At 53.7% G+C, this 17,333-nt stretch overlaps 1 protein-coding gene across 2 annotated transcripts in view; it reads right to left on the bottom strand.

The window, feature by feature from the left end:
- Positions 1-17,333, bottom strand: part of Cmip (c-Maf inducing protein) — a 194,947-nt gene that overhangs the window by 16,665 nt on the left and 160,949 nt on the right. For both annotated transcript variants that reach the window (XM_075977419.1, XM_075977420.1), the window contains 4 exons: positions 15,937-16,017; positions 12,083-12,186; positions 11,316-11,420; positions 4,874-5,227 (listed from right to left, as the gene is read on the bottom strand). In XM_075977419.1, coding sequence (XP_075833534.1) covers positions 4,874-5,227; positions 11,316-11,420; positions 12,083-12,186; positions 15,937-16,017 — 644 coding nt within the window. The remainder of the gene's footprint in view (positions 1-4,873; positions 5,228-11,315; positions 11,421-12,082; positions 12,187-15,936; positions 16,018-17,333) is intronic.

Here is a 17,333-nt window from a genome sequence, read left to right as displayed (position 1 = left end):
GATCACTTCATCTCTGCGACACCCACAAGAGGTGGGGGAAAGAGATGTCTGGGTTCGGCAGTAGGAGGTGAGGGGCATGATAGCCTGTTGGACTGTGTGCTGGAGGCTGCTAGGCCTGTGGGCTGTGCCAATCGACGGTCTCAGAGCTCAGAGGCCCCAGGAATGTATGCTGGAATGCCTGCTCTCCCTGGTTCCTTTCTGGGTGTGTGTGTTGCGGGCGGGGGCGGGGGTCACTTATTTATGCAATGAGCTTGCCTTCCTATGATGAGATCCCCGCCACCCTTAACTATATGGACCCATGGTCAGCACATCGAAATGTGACTTCCTATGTCGCGTCCACTGTGTACCACACACTTTCTTCTGAGGCCCTCCTAGAATCTTCCTGGTCAGGTGGGGGTCACTGTCATCGCTTTAGAAACACAAATGCTGGAGCATAGGCATCTCAGCCTTGGTCTCAGGTCAGAACTGAGCCTTGAAACTGCTCTGTTCCTGGCTCCTGTCTATGTTCTGCCTACTAGGCAGTCCAGCGCCTCACTAGAAGGTGACCAGGTCATACCTGCAGGAGAAAGCTACACTTGTTGGGTCTTTTTTTTCTATTAAAAAAAAAAGTTTTACAGGGGCCGGAGAGATGACTCAGTGGTTAAGAGCACTGACTGCTCTTCTAGAGGACCTGGGTTCAATTTCTGCACCCACACTGCAGTTCACAACTGTGTGTGACTCCAAAATCTGACACCCTCACACAGACATACATGCAGGCAAAACACCAAAGCACATTAAAAAAAAAGTTTACAAAATAAAATTTGGAAGCTTGGGAGGGGAATGGCTTAGTAGGCAAGAGAGCTTGCTGTGTAAGCATGAGGTCCTGAGTTTGAAACGCAGCACCATGTCAAAAGCACACGCCTGTCATCCTATTGCTGAGGTGGGCAGGATCACGGGGGCTTGCTACCTGCCCGCCTAGCTCCAGATTTAGTGAGACCCTGTCTCAGGGAACAAGGCAGAGAGTGACAGAGTAGGACGCTGAATGTCGTCTTCTTGACTTCACGTGTACATGTGAGATACATGCGCACACCACACATGTATACTATTCATACATAGAAACAGTTAAGATCTGTTCTGTGTAGAAAGGCTATCAGAGGACTGGAGAGGTGGCTCAGAGGTTAAGAGCACTGACTGCTCTTCCAGAGGTCCTGAGTTCAATTCCCAGCAACCACATGGTGGCTCCAAACCATCTGTAATGAGATCTGGCGCCCTCCTCTGGTGTGTGGGTATACATGGAGGCAGAAATTGTATACATAATGAATAAATAAATCTTTTAAAAAAAGAAAAGGCTATCAGAGAACCCTAAGGAGATTTAAACACGTAAGTCAGAATGTGGTTGAGGGAGTGGACATGGGGCTCCTGGGGGCCTCAGAATCAGGGGCATCATCTCCTTTCACCTAGGCTGCTCTTTCTGCCTGGATGGAAGTGTGTCTCACTGCCATGGTCACACGTGAGTCCGTGGTTTCTATACTGCACCCTGATGTGGGAGTGTCATATATCAATCTGTTGATTTCATTGGCTAAGCAATAAAGAAACTGCTAGGCCCATTGGATAGGCCCACCCTTAGGTGGGTGGAGTAAACAGAACAGAACGCTGGGAGGAAGAGGAAGTGAGCGCAGACTCGACAGCTCTCCTCTCCGGAGCAGACACCTCAGAGAGAGACGCCATGCTACCTGCTCCAGGGAAGACTCACGCTATGAAGCTCCGACCCAGGATGGACTCTGAACTAGAATCTTCCCGGTAAGACCGGTGCCATACAGATGATAAGAAATGGGCTAGTCCAGGTGTGAGAGTTAGCCTAGAAGAGGCTAGATAGAGCTAAGGGCCAAGCAGTGTTTAAATGAATACAGTGTCTGTGTAATTATTTCGGGGCATAAGATAGCCGAGCAGGCGGCTGGGGTGTTGGGGACGCAGCCCCGCCGCCCATATTACAACAGCACCCCACTACCCTGCTCTTCAGGTCACTCCTTTGGGCACGTGGTGCTCCTCATACTCTGAGAGATAGACAGCTGGGACCTTTGTCTTCAAGCACAGACCCTGGCTTACCATCGACGGGCAACAAATGCTTCAAGAATATGTGGATTAGTGCTTGGATGGATGGATGGATGGATGGATGGATGGATGGATGGATGGATGGATGGATGGGCTGACTGATTAGTGCTTATACGGATGGATGGATGGATGGATGGATGGATGGATGGATGGATGGATGGGCTGACTGATTAGTGCTTATACGGATGGATGGATGGATGGATGGATGGATGGATGGATGGATGGAGACCCTGAAAAAGCTCTGAGCTCTCCTTACTGAAGACCCCAGGCCTGGTCTTGGCCAACTCAGACTACTCCAGGCTGGCCCAAAGCAGGTCAATCATGATGTGTCTTTGGAGTATGGTCCCTTCTTCAAGGGTTGCCAGGGGAGGCTTGTGGTGGCTTTTCAGAGGTGTCACATTCCAGTGATGCCAGAGCATACCTTGGAGAGCTTGTGGTAACAGGTAAAAAATAAAGCACTGCCTGGCTGGCCATACTAACCCCTATTCCCCGTGGCCAGTGGTACACCCAGAGTTCTGAGTGTGGCTTTCCTCACCCTCACAATGTCCAAAGGGCCACTTCCATTCCACACCATATCACCTTCCCTTCTTGGTTTGTTTTCACTCACTATGTAGACCAGGCTGGCCTCGAACTCAGAGATCAGCCTGCCTCTGCCTCCTGAGCACTGGGACTAAAGGCCTGCACCACCCCTCCTGGCTCTATCTTCTTCCCTTCTTTACCTCTCATCTGGATTGAGCCAAATGTTCACTCTCACCAAGAACCATGGGACAATGGAGAAAACACCCCATTACTGACACCTCACAGCAGCCCTCCACGTAGAGGGCAAGAGAAGCAACCTGAGGCCCAGAGGAGCCAGGAGCACCGTCTCAGGTTACTCAACAGATAAATCCGTGTCTATTAGACACCGGCTTTTTGCCACCCTCAAGCGTACTGAGTGCCACAGTGTTTGTTTCCTAAGCTGTCAAGAAATTATAACTGTGCCTTATCCCAACTCTATCCTAGGACAGGAAACACCGCTATGCTACAATCACCAGTTGCGGTGACTCCCCTATAGTGGGTGAAACTCTACGTGTGTTGTTCACACTATGCCATCATGGGCTGGCTGGAGGGCTACAGTTATCACCTCCCATGCTCACACTATGACATCATGGGCTGGCTGGAGGGCTACAGTTATCACCTCCCATGCTCACACTATGACATCATGGGCTGGCTGGAGGGCTACAGCTATCACCTCCCATGCTCACACTATGCCATCATGGGCTGGCTGGAGGGCTACAGTTATCACCTCCCATGCTCACACTATGCCATCATGGGCTGGCTGGAGGGCTACAGCTATCACCTCCCATGCTCACACTATGCCATCATGGGCTGGCTGGAGGGCTCAACTCAGGGAGGTCGGATGACAAGTTCGTGTCACAGATTAGAAAGTAGCACCGGGGGAACACGCACCCAGCTCCGTAGGACCTAAACCTGCTTTCCTTGACACAAGACACACTGAAGCCCTCTGAACCGCATGGGATTATTGAGATCCGGCAAGTCTGAGGGCCTGCAGACCACAGATCTAGGAGCCAGCCTGGTTGACAAAGTTTGGAAACTTGGTCTCATTCTAGTGTGACCCTTCTTGGCTTTATCAGACTGTTCCAGGCCTGGGCATGGCCCCTGACCCCTGGCCCATGCCCCGGAGTTGCAGCAGAACAGGAGTTCTGGTCAAGCGGATGGAGCAGAACACTCATTCACGAACGTTTGTAAAGGAGGTAACGTCTGTCAGTGGTGAGAGGCCTTTCAGGCCTGTACGCTCCCGGTGGGGGGGTGAATTACCCACATGGTAAGGTGCCTGGGGCCCACGGGAGACAGCCCAAGGCAGCCAGCTCTGACCTGGAAGGCTGCTGCCATGAGGGTAGCTCAGAGGAGCCCACAGCCAAGAGCCTGGGGAGGCTCAGAGTGCTGTGGCTTTGGCCAGGAAAGAAACGAGACTCCTCTCTGCCCTATGAAACCTGGATCTGAGCTCGGTTCTTGGTGCTCTGAAGGCATTTTGGAAGTTTCTTCCTTTGGCTGTAGGATCAATACATTGAGTTGTACCCTCCCTCGGCCTCAGCTGAGGGGACACAAAGAGGTGGGCGCTGATTTTGAAGAGCCCTCTAGTCCTCTTAAGGACAACAGGAAGTATAGACAGGTGACTGCTGCCGTCACATTCTCCCTCAACCGCAGGAGTCCTCGGGCTAACTAACCATGTATTATACACACATGTATACACATTCAGCTTTAGACACCACAGTCCTTATCTGGGAGCACAAAAAACCCTGTCGTGCCCTCCCGCACCCCGCATTCTGGTTTACAAGTCAGGTGGACAGAATACCCCAATGGGCTTTCCCCTCCCACCTTTCCCATTCTGGTTTACGAGTCAGGTGGCTGGAAACTCACACAGTGTGAGTAGGACCGAGAACAAACAGATGCTAGGAGACCGGTAACACCACAGGATGCTGGAGATGCTGGAGGACTCCCCCCCCCCCCCCCCCCCGCCACACTCGCAGATACACTTGACTTTTTGCTTTGTTTTTGAAATAGAGTCTCACTCAGTAGCTCATGTTGACCTGGTACTCACTATATAACCCAGGTAGCCCTTGAACTTGCAGCCATCCTCCTGCCTTAGTATCGGAACACTCTTGTTGCTAACACAGGCTTCTCGGCCACAGCCACCCCTATAGGACTCAGGCTGGCAGCAGGACCAGACTCCCGGCCACTGCCATCCCCATGGCAGCGGGGCGGGTTCCGGGGTACTCACAGCAGCTTGAGGATCTCCACGTGGCAGCCAAGTGTGCGGCCGGCCTGGGGGCCCAGCTCGATGCTCATGGTGCCACATGCTGGGCTCACCATGAGGCAGTCGATGAGGTTGGGCTCACTGTCGTTGCCCGTGCTGGCTGTCAGCGCTGGCTTGGCAGTGCTGGTGCGCTCCACCTCCACGTGGACCTCGCTGGAGGCCACAACCACCGACTTGAGCCGTGGCTCCGACAGTGTGGCTTCCTGAGACACCAGGTCGGGGCTGGGGTGCAGCAGGCGCAGAGGTAAGGTGGGCTTCCGGTCGCATGGTTGCTGGCAGCCGTTCCGGATCTCCTTCAGACTGGGGGAGTTGTCGCGGCTGGAGAGGGAGAAGAGAGACGTCAAGTGTGGGCAGGGGTCAACCTTGGCGACCAGAAAGCCCAGCACTGAGCAGAGATGAATGAACGTCTATCCTCGGGATGCTGAGGCAGGAGGATACCCGCAAGTTTAAGGCTGGTCTAGGCCACATAGTCAGTCCCCGTCTCAGCAAAGGAAACTGAAAACCAGAGGCCATTGGTGACACAAGCCCAGATTTCCTGAGCGTTCATGCATCAGCTCAGGGGAGCTTCAGGTTGCTCTAAAAGCCCTGGAAAAGGACCACAGATGTAGAGCTGTCATGAAGTCCATTAGGACTGAAGAAGTGGAACGGGTGTGCACAGCTCGGGAAGAGGAACACTGAATCTGGAGTCCAGAGCGGTCTGCCATCTCCATAACCCATCACAGCTTAGCACAGCGGGCACTCAACATACACCTGATCAACAAATGGGCATTCACCTGTGACGGCCACCTCGTGCTGGTGCAGCCAGACCAATGCTACCCCTCACTGTGACAGTCATCTAGCACTGGCGCACCTAGACCAATGCTACCCCTCACTGTGACAGTCATCTAGCACTGGTGCACCTAGACCAATGCCACCCCTCACTGTGACAGTCATCTAGCACTGGCGCACCTAGACCAATGCTACCCCTCACTGTGACAGTCATCTAGCACTGGTGCACCTAGACCAATGCCACCCCTCACTGTGACAGTCATCTAGCACTGGTGCACCTAGACCAATGCTACCCCTCACTGTGACAGTCATCTAGCACTGGCGCACCTAGACCAATGCTACCCCTCACTGTGACAGTCATCTAGCACTGGCGCACCTAGACCAATGCTACCCCTCACTGTGACAGTCATCTAGCACTGGCGCACCTAGACCAATGCTACCCCTCACTGTGACAGTCATCTAGCCCTGGTGCACCTAGACCAATGCTACCCCTCACTGTGACAGTCATCTAGCACTGGTGCACCCAGACCAATGCTACCCCTCACTGTGACAGTCATCTAGCACTGGCGCACCTAGACCAATGCTACCCCTCACTGTGACAGTCATCTAGCACTGGCGCACCTAGACCAATGCTACCCCTCACTGTGACAGTCATCTAGCACTGGCGCACCTAGACCAATGCTACCCCTCACTGTGACAGTCATCTAGCACTGGCGCACCCAGACCAATGCTACCCCTCACTGTGACAGTCATCTAGCACTGGCGCACCTAGACCAATGCCACCCCTCACTGTGACAGTCATCTAGCACTGGTGCACCTAGACCAATGCTACCCCCCACTGTGACAGTCATCTAGCACTGGTGCACCTAGACCAATGCCACCCCTCACTGTGACAGTCATCTAGCACTGGTGCACCTAGACCAATGCCACCTCACTGTGACAGTCATCTAGCCCTGGCGCACCTAGACCAATGCCACCTCACGCTCTGACAGCCACCTGCTGCTGGTGCACCCAGACCAAAGCCACCCCCCACTGTGACAGTCTCCTATCACTGGTACACCCGTACCAACACCCCCCCTGGATCTTTCCTGACATACCTGTGACACTTGAGCGATCCAGTCCTGCTCCACTTGTTCTCTAAGGTGAAGCTGCCCCTCTCACCTTGATGCCACCATGCCCTTCAGGGCCCATTTCATTGCCTGCCCAGCCAGGTGTGAAAACACAGCGTCCACCCTTCTCCTGGGAGCGAATAGTCCATGTCCATGGGTCCCAAGACCCACATTCTGGTGGGCCTGGACTCCCCAGGGGTCCTTTTGGAGCCCCCCTCTACATTCTGGCATCTCCAACTGCCTGGAGGTTTCTAATACTTGTGCTAGGTGTCATAGGGTGGTGACTGAGGAATTGGGCTTTTGGGCCACAGTTGCTTAGAAAACGTGAGATCAAACACTGCTTTCTTGAACTTCTTTGCAGCAGGACTTGTCGGAGCCCTGACCTGATAAAGCCCCTTCCAAAGCTCCCCTCAATTCCTGGGACAGCATCCTCAGACATGGCGACAGCAGCAACAGGATCTGGGGCTGGTGTCCACGCTGCCGGGCACCGGGTTTCACACAGACTCTCACAGATACAATCTTCCAGGGGCATGGGAGTCAGACTCCACGGGGCTAAGTGATATCTCTCAACGTCACAGCCTCTGAGTCTGAGCAGCCAGATCTGGAGCCTGCCCTCTGCTCTAGGAGCTAAGGTACCACCAAAAAGTTAAGTTTCCAAGACCGCCGGTTTCTCCTCCAGGGAGTCCCCTTTGATTTCCTCTTCCTGCCACGGACACGTTCCTCGCCTGAACTCCAAAAGCTTATCTTTTTTCCTATCCTAGTGGACACTACCTTTCCCTCAACCAGGGCACTTCTGAAACATCCCCAGACTCAAGGAGCTCAGCCCTAGGGAGGCGGACACCAACAAATGCCAGGGCTTCCACACGACTGAGCACAGCAGGTAGCGGGAGCTTGTAACTAAGCCTGACAACCTAGTTCAATCCTTACTTAGACCCTGCAAGGTGACAGGTTAGAACGACTCTTTTAAGTCATTCTCTGGCCACACGAGCCTTCCGGCAACAAACAATCAAACACACAAAAGAAGAAAAAAATTAGTGCTTACAAAAAGAAAAAAGGAAATAAAGAAAAAGAAAGAGCTACTTGCTTAGGTCCCTCTCAAACCTGTCACACGTGCGCCACGTCCCCAAAGAGAAGCAAACACATACATACTTTGGTGTAGAGGGCTGGGCCTCGCACTGGCGTTCCACGTGGTAGCCCCAGGGCTATGTGCAGAATTTGAGAACAGACTCGGGGAAGGCCTGAATTCATTTTGCACCTGCCGGGAGCTAGGGTTGAGCGCAGCCCACTGAGGGCGCTCAATAAACACGATTTGGCTTTGCTGGGGGAAAGCAATCACTGGCTTCTGGAAACCTGTGAACTCCACAGTGGGCGGAAGCCGCATGCGGTCTGTGAGGTGGGGCCTGCGTATCCCCGTGGGCTCAGACCTCATCTGCTCCCCCGTGCTCGGCACTCCAGCTCCCTCTGTTTGCCTCTGCTGGGGTCGAGGAGTGGATTTTCAAGGCCTCTTGGCTCTGCTCGGTGATGTTCCAGACAGCCACGCTAACCTGGGTCAGGCTGTCTGTTCTTTGAGTGTGGAACATTGTGTGCTCACCGGGAGTGGTGCGGAGGCCTGGAGGACACTGGGAGGGACTGACCAATGGACCAAAAGGAAACAACTCGGCAGAACCAGGCCTGGGGGGGGGAGTCGTGCCATCAGCTGGGACCCCCAACTCTAGAGGACTTCCAAAGGCTCAGCTGCGCTCCGCGGGGAGCCAAGGCCAGCCTGCGTGGGAGGAAGAGCAACCTATTGTATCTGCCTCACGCCTTCATCATGACCGGTCCCTCATGATGGAGGCTCTGCAGCCTGTCTCACCCAGCAGCAGGAGAGGGGTAGTGCTGGAAGGGAAATCCCCAGAACATCCCTCCGCTACCTAAACTTACTGTTGACTCACCCATGTTCTCAGAAAACGTAACCTAGGCCACCTTCCTCTTAAGCGTGTCCTCCAGCTCAGCATCTGCCACGGGTCAGTCTGCAAACCTCGCGCCCCACACCCACACGCTGAACGTAAACCTCATTTTTTATTCGTGTCATTAGTGTGTGTGTGAGTGTGGTGTCGTGTGAGTATGCCTGCTTGCATGTCTGTGAGTGCCTGTATGTGTGGGTACACGGAGTGGCCAAGGGTCAATGCTGGGTGGTCTTCCTTTATTACTCCCCACCTTATCTACTGAAGCGGAGTCTCTCATTCGAACCCAGAACTTGCCGATTTCCCTGGCCTAGCTAGCCAGCTTGCTCTGGGGGGGACCCATCACATCGCTAGGGATTACAAATGGCTCCATGCCCATTCATAAAAGCCCAGCTTTTATAGGGGCTCTAGGGATATGAACGCTGGTCCTCACACTGGGACGGCAAGCACTTGACCTGCCGAGCTCTACCTGCTGCCGACACCATCCCAGGGGAGGTCCCTTCTTCTTCTTCAGCTTCTCTGCCTCTGGTCTTAGCCACACTAATTGCCTTGGATCCTCCTCTGCAGGGACCCTCTGCCCATGAGTAGCAAACAGACTCCCGAATCCCCCGCCAATAAAGTCTGCATGTAACTTCAGCAGGCCGGGTAGCTACCTCTGCGGCAGGTGTTCAGGACCACAGATGGGAAAATGCTGTGCTGGCCATCAAGAGCCACCCCTGGGCCTTTGCATATGCTGTTTCCTCTGCCCAAACTCCTCTTTCTCTTTCTTGCCTCCTTACTCGTCTGGGGGTATTGTCTTCATAGCACCTCCCTGGAGGACCCTTCTAACTTTCTTTTGGCAAGCATTCTCTTTTGTGGCTAGGGGTCCAAACAAACACCTCCAAGACCACACCAATCAGTCAGGAAAGGCAGCAGGGCCAGGGTATCCTTTCCTTTCTTTCTTTTTTCTAAGCTGTAGAGCCCCTGTCTTGTGCTGGCAAAAGGCCAACAGCCACTTCTCTAGGACAAAAGTGCCTCCCCCATCCTCCGTCCTTAGCAGCATCCGCCAGTTGCTTTGGGGTAAATCCCACCTCACATGACCCCACGCTGCCGAGGTGATGCCACCACCAACTGTGGGACATCCCGAGACAGACAGGAGCTGGTATTCCTATGGGACGGAGCGGCACAGCCTTTGAGCTGACCCCTGGGATGTGGCCACCCTTTCCAAAACAAGGAAATAGTTTATTATTGCCTGAGGTCTCCTCGCGATGTCAGGACCAGGACCAAGAACAATAATCCTCCCCTCTCGCGCCCTGCTATCTAGGAACACCCCTCATCTGTCACCCCTTTCCTGTCCTTCTTTGCCTGCTGGTTTTAGTAGTGCTATTTGCTCAAGGCCAGTGACCCCAAAGGCACTCGGGCCCTTTTGTTGAGAGAATAGCTCAGTACATGTTCTCCCTCCCCACCCCCGCCCCGGACACCGCCCCGCTGATAGAGTCTAGATGGTGGGGGCCCCTTGGAATTGTGTAGCGCTTCAATTGAACAACCAGGTAGCTGCAGCAGACTCCACCATGTCCTGCATCGGCCTCTGAGGACCTAAGAGACTACTATAGAAAGCTGCCCACAGATCAATGATACCCGTGTGCCCCTAAAGAGCCTCAACCAGGACAAATGGAGTCAGTATCGAAACTGGGTGGAAGGTGGGGGTGACAAAGCATACAACAAGCGTGTCCTGCCTAGTCTCCTGCATCACGGGTCCCAGGTGAGGGACACAGCAACTGCCCCCAGTAGACACAGGTGGCACCTACCTCCTAGGCACTTAAGTCTTCCTGGAGCTCCTCTCCCAGGCAAGCACCCATAGTAAGCCGCTTCTGGCCCCCTCACTACTCTGTTTCACCTTGTGTACGCCTGTCTCCCCACCTGACAGGTTCTGGTGTAGTCAGAGATCCATACATGTCCCCCAAGAACAGTCACCCCAGGAGGGGAAATGCTCACAGGCACAAGGCAGTCACTTCCTAGGGTCACTGAACATGGTACTCTTCTGCAGCAGGCTCTTGAGAAACACCAAGACCCAAGTTCCAAAATGGCAGTGCCGGGGACACGCCTAATGCCCCCTCCCCTATGCACACACAAGTACACACGTGTATACACACACCTGTTTCTCTTTTTTTGCGAGACAGGTTCACACTATGTAGCCCTAAACCTGCAATCCTCCTGCCTCAGACTCCAGGGTGCTGGAATGACAAGCGCCTAGAATGACACACATATCCGCATGTCTGAGCGGTTCTTCATGCCACCTTCTTCAGTGTGTCACCCTGCCCCAGAGTGAGCAACCTTCAGCATAAAATACTCGTAACTAGAGCCCAGGTGCCTTGTGGCCTTGCAGTGACTGATACCGGATGTCACGTCGTCTTCTCAGCCCTACACCAGGGCTGGGCCCACACCAATGGGCAGAGGCATTGGGCAAACAGCATAAAGTCAAGGTGGCAACAGCTGTTCCACCTTTCCTCCAGAGAGGGGTGACCAGCCACCCTCTTCAGCAACACACTCCCAGGACAAGGTGGCACTGCGCCCCCACCCAGACCAACGTAGCACAGTAACACTGACCTGTTGATGAACTCTTCATAGCAGGAGTAGATGGCAGCCAGGCACACGGCCACAAGGTTGGGCAGGACCCGGGGATGCGGGCAGTGCCCTGTGGGGCCATGCATGCTGGAAGAGATCAGAGGGACGGTGAGGAGGCTGTGGAGTAGCTGTTGGCCTGAGGTATGGCTGAGGCGCTAAGGTACTGCCCAGGTGTGAGACCGCCTGCTCCGCCGGCCCTGTGGAGGCCAGGTGGCAAGCCTGTGTCATGTGGCTGGTGACTCAGGACTACAGTCCTGGCTAAGAATGGGCAGAGCTGGGAGCTAGCTGAGCGGCTTGGCCAGCTGCTTAGACTCTACCCCTACACCCTGAGCTGTGTGGAAAGAGACAAGCCCTCCTCAGTTCACGAGAACATCTGAGAAGGAAACCTCACAGAAAACAGGTCAAGGTTAGAAGGCAGCGAGTGCTGTTCTTGTCCTTGGTCCATGTTAAACACCCACAGCCCCAGAGGAATGGGGGTTCAGAGACAAGCACATGATCCAGGAGATCCCCTCCAGGAGGCTAAGGGCTTCCTCCTGAGTCATTTAATTGCACGACCCTCTTCCGGGATCACAGAGGAACAATGACAGGCTCAGTGTCACGCAACAAGCAAGGAGCTGGGACCATGCAGGGCTGGGAGAGTCTGCTGGAGTGCGCCTCCTATAAGGTGAGACACTGATCGTCCCTGTGTATCACAAACCAGGTAGTGTGGGTCAGGGAGAGGAGGGGGTGGGCGGGTAGGAGGGACACACCTTTGAATGAACTTCTTGACCACTTCCATGCCTGCATTGAGCTCATTCAGGGCGAGAATGTACTCCTGGGTGAAGAGCCTCAGCCTTGGGCACTTCCCGAAGTCCTGCAGGGACAACAAAGGCAGAGTTACTGAGGCCTGGCTAGCAGGAGCTGGGGAAGGCAGACAGCACACACCCGCACTCACACCTCTAATGACCCCCGCCCCCGGTCAGTAGGGGTCCTGGTGCAAGCTGCATGTTCCTACCCCATGGCTCTGCCAGGCAGGCAGAGGTCCTCCACCGGACCCTGAGTGGCAGATGTCCTGCCTGGTCCCTGGTCACCCTGGGAAACTATAAGTTCTTTGGAGGTAGCCACCTGCATGTCTGAGCTGGTGTCCGAGGCACTCAGTCATCAGAGAGACTCCAGTGTAGTTACAGTGAGGAGGGCTACTCATCTCCTGGGGTTGGGAGTAGGTAACTTGGTTCCGGGCAAGTGTAGTTCCACATATCCTACTACAGGCAGAGATGAGACACTAACTTTCTCCCAGGTGGAGGAGTGAGAGGGGAAGCTGGCTTTGGAGTGGCGATGGACGAGGCATAGTCCCTCAGGGGTTTCCTTTGATTTGGTAGACCTCAGACACCCCTGGTATCCAGAGCAAAGAGTGTATGAAGACCACAAACACCTTGAAAGGCACGGGGGAGACAGGAATGACGGCGTGCACCTGCGATCCTAGCTCTTGAGAGGCTGAGGCAGGAAGTTTGTGAGTCTGAGACCAGCCTGGGCTCCACAGTGAGACCCATATACAAACAAGGATGCTAGTGGTGACTGGGAGCTGGAAAGAGATGTGGGTGTTAGGCGTGGGCATGCAGGAAGGCAGGCAGTGTGTAAGAACACAGCGAGGGAAGGGCAGTGTGGCTGCGTCACTGAAGGTGGGTCAGGAAGGAGGCAGCAGCAATGAGGAGGAAGATGGGCACTTAAAAAGGCAACACTCCTAACCTGGGGGACAGCCGCATCGAGAGCCACAGGCGCCCATCTGTGACTGCACTTGAGACTTAATTACGGGCCCTGGCAAAGGACAAAGGGATTCTTCCTGCTCTAGCCGAGTGGCATAATATGAGAGTGACATCAGCAGGTGTGGGGAGAGCAAGCCCGACCAGGAGGGAGAAGCCAAGTACCTAGAGGGGCGCAGGGGCTTGGTGAGTCCTGGACTTTTCTAGAAAAATGGGCGATGAAGGAAGAGGGAAGCACTCTTAGAAAAGGCCTTTCAGGTCTTACTGTCCATCTATGCTCGCTCCCATGCTCAGTGAGGGGGGGGATGGTGAACATCGACAGGTACCAGCCCACAGGGCCTTGCCATAGGTGTATAGTCTGGTCAGTGGGAGGAAAGACACACTCTTGCTCCAGCTCTGGAAATGATGCATTCGGCCAGCAAGAGGGTGACAGTCAGTGTCACCCAACTCATCCTTCCCGGCTCAACAGGGACCTATTTAAAAATCACCTTGCAGATCAGTGGCAGAGCCCTGGGTTCAATCCCCAGCACAGGAGTCCGGGTGTTGCTTTACTTACAGCGTACTCTCTAAGGTCGTTTGTTTACACGGGGGAAGAACAGGGAGGAGCCTAAGCGGCGTGCACACACACTCACGCACAGGCACGCGTGCAGACGATGGGCATGCACAATACGACACCGAGCTAGGAATGGAGTCCAGCAGGCGGTCTTTGAGGTGGGTCATCTGGCCTTCCTGTCTAGGGAGATGCCCACAGTTCTCTGTTCTCTGACAAGAGGTGACAGAAAATTTCGCTGTGTGGCCTCAGTCTGTCAAGCCAACCTGGGCTGCTCTGAAGGGCCCTGTGGGATGAAGGATGGTGAACCCATCTCTAACCCCATCCCCCTCTAGGGGCGAATGTCTGCAGACACTGCTTCCCTGAGCCCTGTTAAGGATGTGTGGTCATGAGACTCTAAGCCGTGGCTTTACGTTTCCCGCTCTTCCCCTGGTTCCTTTCTGTGCTTCCTTCCTGTCAACCTGAGTATGGCCAAGATCCTCCAAGAGTCAAATGTGGCCCAGATAGTTAATGTCCCTGATGCCTGTGGGGGTTGAGGAGACATCATTTAAAAGCCAGGCCAGCAGACAATGTAAATTATGCATTTGCCCTGGAGGTATTTCTTATTTGTATTGAAAATATTACCCAACGGTCACTCCTGGAAGCCCATGAAATGAACCAAGCACAAGGCTAACAGTGCGTGGCTGAGCCCTTGGGGGCCAGACTGTTGACTTTTCCCTTTAAGGCCGCTTCCCCAAAGAACCCTTATGAGATGTTTATTGACTACCAATGAAAACGCAGAATTGCTTATGCCCGCGAGTAGCAGGATCTATTCATGGTACCCACACGGTTCCCAGTTGTTCCTACTGCCTGGAGCACTAAGTAGCAAAACTCTCCCTGAGGCTGCAGGTGTGCTGCGCTGGATTAATGACATCTGTCACAAATACAGCCGGCGGGGTAGTGCAACTGCCAAGCACTTTCACTCCTGACTGGGGGAGGGGCTTCACTATACACACCTCCCACTACCACCAGGGGTTTGCTGAGGGCACAGGATAGCGTGCGGCACATGGACTGCTTTTCCAGGTTGTCTTTTCTCAGTCTTTTCATGTACCCAGGCAACCTTACAAAAATCCAGCCAGTCGATGGCTGGCTCAGGACCACTCGAGGCGACTGACCTTAGATGTCCACTTTCCACATCATACACACTCGCGGTGACACAGACCCTGTGACCCTGCCTAGTCTTTCGGGTCTCAGACTTCTATGTATATAATGTCAGAGAGCTGTCACTGAGTTAATGACACCACGTTGTTTGGCTCCAAAAAGGTGCAAATTAAATCTCCAGGAACATGTTTGTTATTCTTAGGCCTTGTCTGCGTTGCAGGCCTGTGGTCAGCCAGCAGGTCTTGGCCATTGAGTCTCAATTGCCCTACGTGTAGCACTGAGAAAATAGCTGTCATTCTTACATAAAGTGCCACACAGATGTTGATTGCTGGGTCCTCGAAGGGGAGAATTAAGTTCCGTCTTGTATGTTTTCAAAAACGAACTAAACTATACTCCCTTTCGATTTCCATCACTTACCCCTAACGTGTGTGCCGCCTTTGTAAAAGACAGGGCCTCATGTAGAACACACTGGCCTTAAGTTCATCATGTAGTTGAGAATGACCTTGAATTGACTGGCCTGCCTTCGCCTCTCCAGGGCTAGGATCGGAGGGGTACATTACCACACCTGGTTTATGAGGCGCTGGAGACAGACCCTAGGGCCTCATGCATGCTGAACAGCATCTTCAGCCCTTTCAAGGCCCTCTGTCTGTTCTGGGATAGCACGTGACAGTTGTCCTATGTCCTTCCTCTGGCCTGGGCAACAGCTCAAACTTTCCTTATTTTAATGACCTGGGCAGATATTTTGTTTCCTAAGATTGGACCGGGGCGACAGGCTACAGGGGGAGAGATCCTCAGGGTAAGGGTCCAGCGGTCACCACTGTGATGTTGATATTTATGCAAAGGCCACATTTTCTAGGCTTTTCCCACTGAAGCTTCTCTCACCCCTCTCCACCCTGCCCTCCAGAAGGAAGTCACTGCGCTTGCCCATCCTTCAAGAGTGAAGAGTCCCACTCCGCATCCTGGAGAGCTGAGCACCATCTATGCCCCAACAGTGGGGACCATGCTGTATGGAAGCCACGCCCCCAGCCACAACATATTCTCACCTACTGGAGAGACTTTCCTGCCTGCTTTCGTGAAGAAAAACAACAGCCCTGGAGAACAGGCTACACACAGCAGCAGCTCCTGAAACAAGCACCGGCCACACCTGCCCACCCGAGGCTGTCCAGTCACTCACCATGTTATGCTTAAGGATCCTCTGAACCACCGGGGTGAACACCTCGATAACCACCATGGACCGGGGCCGCTCTCTGCAGTGCTGGGGGGAGAGGAACATAGTCAGTGCAGGCTGGGGGAGTCCCACCCACAGCCCGCTGCTCCCAGAGGCCAGGGGAAGTCACCAAGCCCAACAAGGACGTAGGTTCCCTTGCTGAATGTGGCCGCAGCTTACTTAGAAAAACCGTATGCTTTAGAGCAGGCTGAGGCTCACGGCAAAATCGCCAAATGGAGACGTGTCACGGTTTCCCCATCTGCCAACTGCTCACAGTACACTTGTTGCAAGTGATTAGCCTATACTGGCATGTCACAGGGCCCAGTCAACACAGGGTGGCCTCTGGGCATATACTCTAAGGGTCTGGACCCAAGGCCAAGAATATACACATTACCATGACAAGTTCTGCCTTGAACTCTGTTTGCTTAGCACCTTGCCCTTCCTCCAGCCTTTGCAACTATTGAATTCCGAACCTCCCTAGCAGCCTGCCCCTCCTAGAGCTGTACGCAGAGGTGAACAGGGCCTGTCTGAAACAAGGAGACGGAAGAGTAGTCGATTCTTTTTTTTTTTTTTAACGTAGAGCCTGAATGTTTTTATGCAATGTTTTCAGTGTGCTGATTTTGACAGCTTCCTGGTCCTGGCGTCATGCCAGCGCTAGAAGTTTTGGGTTTTGGAGCATCATGGGTTTCAGATTTGGGGACTATAGATTCTTAACTCATAGCTGAAATCACAAAGACACGCATGCTGCGCAGCATGGTGTTTCCGAGTGCTAACACTCCCGGGGTGTGAGGCTAGTGCTCCCTGCTGGCTGGCCGCAGCTCCACTCTTTGCCCGCTTCCTCTTTTGAGACAGGCCATCCTCCTGCCTCAGTCTTCCCACCGCTGGGATTACAGGTATGCACCACCACACCTGGCTTCTCATTTCTTGGTAATGCTGAGGAAGAGTCCCCTGATGGGGCCCAGGGAAACGACTCAGTAAAGCCCGTGCTGGGGGCCATCCCCAGACCCCAGGCACGAGGCAGGAGGGACGGTTCCATGGTTATGAGGGAATTAAGTCAGAAAGGGTAAAGCTGCAAAAGATATGAGTTTGGTTCCCAGCACTCACACCGGGCAGTTCCCAGCCACCTGTAAACTCCAGCTCCAGGGACCTGGTGCCCCCTTCTGGCCTCCATGGGAACCCACAGAAATATAACATGTGACCTACATTTACACATAAATAAAAATGAAAACCAAAATGCTTGTAATTTCAGCACCAGGGAGGAAAAGACAGAGAGGGGCTCGCTGGTCAGCCAGTCTAGCCAATTGGCAAGCCCCACCTCAGAGAAGAAACCCTGTTGACAAAACACACAATCTGCCCGAGGAAAG

Source organism: Microtus pennsylvanicus, chromosome 6 (genome assembly GCF_037038515.1).
Source record: "Microtus pennsylvanicus isolate mMicPen1 chromosome 6, mMicPen1.hap1, whole genome shotgun sequence".
Classification (NCBI taxonomy): Eukaryota; Metazoa; Chordata; class Mammalia; order Rodentia; family Cricetidae; genus Microtus; species Microtus pennsylvanicus.
This window is presented reverse-complemented; position numbering and strand designations above follow the sequence as displayed.